Source organism: Ammospiza caudacuta, chromosome 9 (genome assembly GCF_027887145.1).
Source record: "Ammospiza caudacuta isolate bAmmCau1 chromosome 9, bAmmCau1.pri, whole genome shotgun sequence".
NCBI lineage: Eukaryota > Metazoa > Chordata > Aves > Passeriformes > Passerellidae > Ammospiza > Ammospiza caudacuta.
In genome coordinates, this window is record NC_080601.1 from 21,985,881 (window position 1) to 21,994,312 (window position 8,432).

Here is an 8,432-nt window from a genome sequence, read left to right on the forward strand (position 1 = left end):
CAGCAGCACGGCCTCAGCTGCAGGAGGCAGTGGGCCCGGGGTGCCCCCTATGACTTGCCACAAACGTGCTGCTCTCCTGCCAGGAGCAAACATCGTCATCCTCACAAATGGTTAACCTGCCGGGAGCCGCACAGCACTAATGACTTCACATTCATTTAATCAGCTTGGGCTTCCAGAGCGTCCACCTCAGGAGCAGGGCAGGCCGTGCACCCATGCTGCCCCGGCCGCACCCTGCCTCAGCAATCATTAATCACCGGCCGAGAGGGAGCGGGCGGCGGGCGGGAAAGGGCCGGGGCTCCACAGCCCCCTTGGGAGCGACGGCAAGCAGCGCTGACCGCTTCCCCGGGTGGCAGCTCATTCTCCGACCACCCTCCCCTGGGAGGCCCTGTGGAGGTGGCCAGTCCTGCACGCACTGCCCGTTCCTCCAGGAAGGTCACTCAGTCCAGGGAACGAGAGGCTCTGCCTGCTCCTGGGAGCTGCTGGGCTGCGCCTGACGTGGGGGCTCTGAGCCCCAGGAGCTCCTGCCTGGCTGTACCGCAGCCCTCATCCTCCGCCATGCAGCACAAGGCACTGTGGAGCGCCCTGGAGTACACCTGCCGATTGCTGGGCATCTCCACCGCAGCGGGTAAGAGCAAATTCTCTCTGTCTTTGGCACTAAAAGGCACCGAGTGGGAGCTGGGACCTCCAGGCTGCCTCCCTGCCTTTGGCGAGCTGCAGCCACAGCCCCTTCCTTTGGGGAGGACAAGAAAACTTGCTCGCTTTTGCTTTGGGACCCAGGGTGGGACAGTGGTGCTTGCCTGGCTAGGTTCTTTCCAAATGCTGTGGGAGGCAGTGAGACATCGGAAAGGAAGGGCCAACATTCAGAGGGCAAGCTAATGCATGCCAAAAGAAAAAAAAAAAGTAGAAAACAAAACCGTATTCTTCTAAAACAGGCATAGGTATAGACAAGATGTAATGAGACTGAAAAGCAAAATACTCATGGCTGTGCAAAACTGCCGGGCTACACTGTGGATGTGAAGATGAAGGAGGAGCTCCTTGTAGTGTGCACAGTGAGATGTCCTGTCCCAGGCAGGATGGAGAGGTTCTGTCCCAGCCACCATGGCATAGTTACAATAAAAGCACTGCTCTGCCTCTCTAGCAGCCTGTCGGGGAGCTGCTCAGAGCAGTTCAGGTTATGGCTGCAGCACAAACACCATAAACTCACCCACCTGGTACCTGGGGAGTAGCATCCTTCCCCCCTGCTGCCAGGGGCTACTTTGGACCAGGGTGTTCTGGGTTTGGTGGCACACCCAAGTGCTTGCACAAGCTGAATCATTTGGTTTCAGGTGAAATGCAGGAGTTTTGAGCCAGGTGTCAGACACAGTGTCTCACTCAGGAGGATGGAACACCATTGCACAGGGAGTATCTCCAGGTGGGACTTGGGGAATCAGCTAAAGCAGAGGGCTCAGGGGTTGACTCTGGCACTGCTGCTGACTAGCTGTTATGGAACAGGACAGGCAGCACTCTCTGCCTCAGTTTCCCCATCAGTAAAGCAGAGATCAAAGGGTCTGATTTGTCTAAAGGCTGGAGGGGTGAACCAGATGTTCCTGGTGAGAGGTGACTTGATGTGATGCCTGTGGCTCCTGTTTCAGAACCCCAGGGATTTCAGAGTCAGAAATCAGAGTAAGTCACAGCAGGCCCTCCTACCTTTGTATTTCCTTTATGAGCTGCAGAACGTCATGAAGAGGCACTTTGCTCAAACCAGGACAAAGTAGAAAGCACACAGGTCAGCTGAAGTGTGCACAGGTTCCCAAGGACACAGCTGGGGTGATAGAGGCTCTGGATTGTGCTTTAAAGGACTGATACTGATAACAGGCAGAGAGATCTAAGTCTCTGAGTTTCTAAAACTCCCAGCAGATAAGTGCATGTTGTGAGGATACTGCAACACTGGGAGATGGGACACAGCGTTAATCAGAAAATGCAGATCACTTAATTTCTTCATCCCTATCCATTTGAGCCCCCATGAGCCTCACATTGCTCATATTCTCACTTAAAACTCCAAGGAAATTCATAGAGACCTTTCTGGGAGAAAATGTGAGCTTGTTGCCATGAGAAAACTGATGCTAAACCAACAAAACTGAAAGTAGTTTACAATGTAGAAATGTGTTAGTGGAATATCATCTTTCCTGCATGTTTTCTTTTCATCATTTTGCAGCATCTGCACATCTTTCTTTAATTTTTCTTTAAATGAGCATTGCAGTTATCTTTCTGCTTAGCATCAGAGCATAGAGGGCTGCACTACAACTCCCTGTGCTTTTCTATAGGTCTGGTGCATTCCCAGTATCACCTGACTTTCCCAAAAGGCCCGTGAAGACTGAGATGTGCCTGTGTTTTATTCCTCTGTGTATTTCAATGGAGTAAGAAATCAGCTTGATGCAGTGTTTAGTGCCTGATGAGGTGTGTGAGGCTTTTGAATGAAATGGAAACCATGCAGAAGAAATTCCCATGGGTTTTGTTTGAAAAAAAAACAACTATGAAATGGAGAGTGCATCAGCCTCGCTAATTGATTTTGAGAAGGCCTGCCCAGCTCTTTATGCTGCTAGTAAATACAAGTTACCCACATGCTACAAACCTCCCCTTCCCCCAGGATCGTGGAGTGTGTGGCTCTCTGCAGTGGTGAGGCTACAGGGCTTCCTTTGAATCAGAAAATGGCTAACTGGTCTCATGGCAAGTTAGCAAAGAGTTGTCAAACAGCCCTGTGTGATTTGCTGCAGGGTTTTCAGCATCTCTAGGTCAGTGATTCCAGGCCTTGTGTTTTTTGCATCTAGGAAAGATTTCCTACTTATTTCTTAATTCTCATGCTTTCAACCATTTAATTCCTAATCATGTGCCTTTAGCCACATGGTTTGGACAAGATCCAAATCAAGGCAGTGACTAGTCCAAACAAACACCTCGAAACAGCTCTTTTTTTCTTGCAGATTCTTCATCCAAACAGCTTTGTGGATAAAGCAGAAGCTGTGCAATAGGAGGAAATCTCCCCATCCAGAGCAGAGGCTTGAGCTAGCAGCCAAGCTGTAGAATTCTGCATTCATCCACAGACTGAATGAATGAATGAATGAATGGGAATGAATGAAGTCCACATTTGTAGGGAAGATTATAAAGAATGGCCCTCAGTCACAAGATAGTAAAAGACAGTACTCTGCATGTAGGATTACACAACTCCTGCAGCTTCACAGCCCTCTGATGAGGCTGATTTCCCTGTGCTCTGCTCAGGGCTGGAAAGGCAGTGTAGAAGGGTGGCACATGGGCCCCATAAGTTCCCTTGGCTGACAGGGGCCGGCAGCTGTAGGAGACACAGGGAAAGCACAGAGGGATTTCTTTCAGCCCAGGTGGGAAAGCTGACCCTTGGCATTGACTACACTGCAGTCTCGATGGACACTGAGCTGTGTCCTTGTTTGGGGGCCTGGTACCCTTCTCCAGATGGGGCAAACCACAGCTCAGAGAAATGGATCTAACCTGCACCTCAAACCTTGGCCAGTGTGCATGGAGCAGGAGCAGTGGTGAACTTCCTGAGCACCAGTGGGCTGCTCACTGAGGGCTGGAGGCATCAGGTGCAGACAGGAAATTGCTCTGGCTATGAAAGCTGGGCTTCGTTCAGCTCCACACTGCTGACACTTGTGCCCTGTGAATTGTTATGTACCGACCAGCTTGCTGCAGCTGGTGTGAGGCATTACGTTTCTGCTCAATTCTAGAAATAATCTTGAAGGGACCTGAAGGATGTTGAAGAAAATTTTCCATCCCCTGAAGCTATTGGCCAATCCATCAAAGATTTTAGCCTTGCTAATGCTCTTAATCCCCCTAAAACTGACTCCCTGGTGCTCTGTACTGGCTGAGGCACTGAGAGAACTTTCATTCCCTGGTTTTAATCTGCCTGCTCCCATTATATGTTTTTGTGTTTGGCTAGCAAAGGATCCTGATGCTATGGCTACAGCCCTTCGTGAAGGCAGCTGGCACAGCTGCCCTGCTCTGCAGCCACGTGTTGGGTGCAGCAGGGAGGGCAAGGGAGTGGGGCTGGCAGGCACTGGGAGCAGAGGAGGATGGGCAGTGGGCCTGTGGCAGCTGGGATGTGGCAGTATAGCCCATCTCAGAGTGGAATGGTCACAGGACACTGCTGCTTGCCTCCCCCAGCTGTCCAAGGCCAGCTGGTATTCCCAGAGCACCTTTCCCCAGCCCACACAGTGGCAAGGCTGCCATCACAGGGGTGCAGTTGGGATGGGTTTCAGGGCTCTGTGTCAAGGGCAGAACTCAGCTCTGACTCCTCTGGGTGGGTGTGTCAGCATGGATCACCGGTGCTGGCAGTCCTGACATGCTGCCCTGCATGGAAGAAGCTGCCTTGCTAGCCCCTGGGGAAATGGGAACATTTATTCTGGGAGCTGGTTACTAACCCAAGGGAACTGGGATTGAACTCTGCAGTCAGCATCTTTCCTGCCTTCTCTTTCTAGTGCTGATCGGTGTGGGCGTAGAAACTCTGCAGCGAGGACAGTTTAAAAGCCTGGCTTTCTATCTGCTGTGAGTATTTTTGCCCTTGAAATCAGAGCTGGCAGGGGTGACAAGGTCAACCCCACCACCATATGTAGCACCAGACTAGACTGCAACAGCAGCAGGAGACAGTGTCCAAGGCTTTGGGTATTTCAGATCTCCATATTTCAGAAAAATAAGCTATTTCTGTTAGGAAAAGAAATGCTACTGCAGACTCAGGCAGGCCAGAGGCAACACTGGCTGCAAGTTGATTCCCCAGGGGCAGGAGGGCTGTGAGTTTTCAACAAACCAGATAAGCAGAGGGTGTTCAGACCCCTGCATACAGACTGTGTTGAGTACTGGATAGTAAATTCTGGCCCCCTGTGCCCTTTCTGCCCACCTGCAGAACATACTCAAACACAGCCCCGCTCCCCTGACAGCTCCACCTTTCAGTTTTTCAGGGGTTGCAGTTACTGTCTGTGAAGGCTTCTTCTTTATCAGTTTGTTCCTGGAGATGTGTTTCACGTGAGTAGACCCTGCCCACTACTCTCCAGCCATGGTGGGACCTCCCAAAGGCACCTTGCCCCTTACAGCAACACCAGATCTGGGGGAGCTGCAAGTGCCAGACCAAAGGTCCTGCCCCCAGTGCCAAGGCAAGTGCACTCAGACAGGGGGGAGGTAAATGGGTCCATGGGCACAGCCATTTAAACCTGTGTTTTAATCCAGGCTTGTGCCCTAATTTCCTGAGCATCAGCACAACAAACCCTGGTTTCAGCATCTGCTTAACACAGTGTGGAGGCACAAGGTACCAGGGTTGGAGGAAGACCCAGATCCCCAGGGTGAGCTTCAGCTCCTTCCAGAGACAGCACAGAAGTTAAAGCTGAAATGTCAACAATCCTTATGTCCTTTTCAGAGGCTGAGCACTGCTGCTGTCTTCTAGCAGAAACTCAAAAGTCCTTACAGCTTAGAGGCATCTCCTTACTTGTATTAGCAGGCACTTGATTAGTGAGGCACTGAGATGCTGGCCTCTGGCAAATGCTCTTCTCCCTGCAGGAGATGTTCAGGCTTTGCTTATCTTCCCTGAAAAGCACATCTATCTTCTGACAAACCAGACTGAGGATCTGCACATTTAGATGGGTTATGGTTAGGACCAAATCTTCTTGGCATATGGTTGGTGCCTCATGCCACATGGACCTCTCTCTCTCTCCCCAGTCACAAGCCTGAATTCCTGGCACAGGCCTTCTGGAAGCGAGCTAGATGCCCAGGGAGCTTCCAGAAATTTCTGGGGTACACGCTGCTCTCAGTGGCTTGCTTCCTGCATCCCGTCCTGGTCTGGCATGTCACCATCCCTGGTGAGAAGCTTGGGTGGGGAGTAGTGCAGATGGAAGAGGAGAATGGTCTGGTGAGGGGTGGGGATGTGCAGGGAGCTGGGCTGGTGGCACTGGGCTAGCCATACCAAGCACTGCTTGGCAAGGCCTTCCCACAAGCCAGAGCCTGCAGCCAACATATTCTTGTCCCCAGGGTCCATGCTGGTGCTCACTGCCCTGGCCTACTTCCTGCTGAGCAAGAGGAGGAAGAGCCCAGGGCACAAAGGCACGCATCCCCAGGTGGGTCACTACGTGGACCCTTCAGGCACTGAGGCAGCCCCAACCATCATTGGTGACACTGAGCAGACCTACACCTTCCACGGGGCCCAGAGGGAGCAGCACCGCTCGCTTCTGGGCCATATGAAGAGCATCCTGAAGGGCAGCAAGGACAGCAGCTCAGCCCCAGACACTCCTGTCCAGCCAGCAGCCATGCCAGCGCCTCGCAAGCAAGTGCACTTTGAGGAGAAGGTGGTGCAGATCATCCCCTCTGTCAGCGAGGACGTGGAGGATGTGGAGAGTGAGGCTGAGGAGACCACATCAGACACAACACCCATCCTCACCCCACCTGATGCCCCCATCATCATCGCCCCTCTCAGCTCTCCTGGCCTCTTCTGAGCCCTCAGCAGGACTGAGGACAGGACAGCCTGCTGCTACCCTGGAGCAGATGCTCCAGCAGCCAACGGGCCCAAGGAGGTGGCCCTTATTGCCTTCTGTACTTTGGGGTGACTGCTGTGCCACCCCCTCTCCAAGGGCTGCCTGCACTCCCTGGTCCCCTACATTGTGGCTGCCAGGGGACAGGTGGGGTTCAGCTGGGGTAGTGCCAGCACAGTGAGGTTTCTGCTCCCACAGCCTCACCTGTGTCACTCCCTGTGCACACCCCTCCGTGCTCCTCCTGACATCACAGCCACGGCGTGTGCCTCCCTGCTGGCAGACTCAGGCAGCAGGAGTGGAGATCTGTGTGCCCTGGAGCAGCCCCTGCTGGGGCACTTGTGTCTCTCTGGCCTCACTGCACATGGCAGAGCTCAGGGCTGGGTGAATTCTCATTGCACATGGCAGAGCTCAGGGCTGGGCTGAATTCAGCACAGGCACTGCAGCCTGCAGGTTCCCTCTCAGCACCTGCACCCGCTGCAGTAGCTTGAGACATGCAAAACATATTTGTGAGGTGGGCTGAGACCAAGCACACCCCTGGCATTAGCACCTGCTTAGTACCTCCCCAGGCACTCTGAGACCAGCAGGGAAATCATCTCTGGCCTTGGGGACACCTAAGCAGGAGCAGAGGCCTTCCAGATGTCCCCTGCTTGGACAGCCCGCTTGAATTAGAAGAACTTTGGGATGATATGGCAGCCCAGGTCCTGAGGTTCAGCACCACACTGGCACAGCAGACTGTGTGTAACTCCAATGTGTGTAATTATGGCCCCCAGAGGGCAAAGGCAATAATAAAATTACCATACTGTCCCACCAGTTTCTTCCATGCCAGCTCTTCACTGAACCCCTTAATTCTGGCTTAATCCTGGCACAATTTCTGCCTTTTGAGGACATAATCAAGCATTTTCCTCCTATTCAGCTCTCACCTGAGGACATGTGGGAAGAGCTCAGGTGGCTGGGTTCCCTTTGACATGGGACAAGAAGCCATACTGTCACTGCTGTTGGGATGAAAATCTGTAAATGCTCTGAGCCCAGACGCATAGCACCGGGGGAAAGTGATGGAAATTAGAGCAAGTTCCTGGGACCTGCTAGATTATTTATAAGGTAGAAGCCAGTTAACTGGCTGTTTTTCTTGTAAATACCTCATTTCTTTTATTTAAGATCTGATCTCTCCAAGGGGCAATCACTGTGTTCATTTAGGAAAGTAGGTCAAAGTGTAATCAGAAGGCAACTGAGATAAGAAACCAGTGCTGCTTTTTAATAAACTATTTTTAAGTGACTTCTAATTTGTGATATGGATGAGGAAGAAGATGAAAGATATTGACTCACAATATTTGACTGCCTGTGTTTAATACCAAAGCTGTTGCCAAGAGCAGTTTATGAAGGGTTACACATACTTGTCAATCCTACAATGAGACATAAACAGAAAACTTTTTGTTGCATCACCAACATTTGAAATATCAATCTGCTCTAAACATGATACATGGGTTAGAGACCTCCTGTTTCTGGCTGCAGAAATTACCCTCCTATCCTGTCATGGTGTGCTGGGAAGGAGTCACGTACACACATGCCTTTAGGGTGGATTTGTACCTGTGAAAATACCTTCAGAAAATTATGCCAAGTTAACACTGCACAACTGATAGCAGCAAGCCAAGATGCAACCACAGCTTCACCCTCCACCTCGCGTATTCATCACATTAGGAGATAAAAAATAAAGCTCTTTTCCTCTAAACCTAGTGGCAAACATACCTGCACCAACCAAGGTCCCAACCCAGCCATGCTAACAGGATACCCACCCTGGCCTACTCTGCCCAAAAAGGCAGAGCTGGCTCCCAGCTTCACCACACATCTGCTCTGCAATTAAAGCCACTTTCATCTGCAAAGTCAGCTTTCTGCATCATCCAAGGCCCTTCTTTAAACATT

General features: G+C 51.5%; 1 protein-coding gene across 1 annotated transcript; it reads left to right on the forward strand.

Annotated features, from left to right (window-relative positions):
• Positions 1-417: 417 nt before the first annotated feature.
• TMEM72 (transmembrane protein 72) lies at positions 418-6,949 on the forward strand. The gene is made up of 5 exons (XM_058810827.1): positions 418-625; positions 4,482-4,548; positions 4,951-5,022; positions 5,710-5,849; positions 6,019-6,949. Exons 1-5 carry the CDS (start codon positions 556-558, stop codon positions 6,477-6,479), a joined length of 810 nt encoding a protein of 269 aa, XP_058666810.1. The 5' UTR covers positions 418-555; the 3' UTR covers positions 6,480-6,949.
• Positions 6,950-8,432: the final 1,483 nt, after the last annotated feature.

Excerpts from the sequence above, each read along its gene's own strand:
- TMEM72 (XM_058810827.1), top strand. The coding sequence starts at position 556 with ATGCAGCACAAGGCACTGTGGAGCGCCCTGGAGTACACCTGCCGATTG. Across the intron at positions 626-4,481 it reads GGGCATCTCCACCGCAGCGG|TGCTGATCGGTGTGGGCGTA; the intron begins GTAAGAGCAAAT and ends TTCTCTTTCTAG. Across the intron at positions 5,023-5,709 it reads TTCCTGGAGATGTGTTTCAC|TCACAAGCCTGAATTCCTGG; the intron begins GTGAGTAGACCC and ends CTCTCTCCCCAG.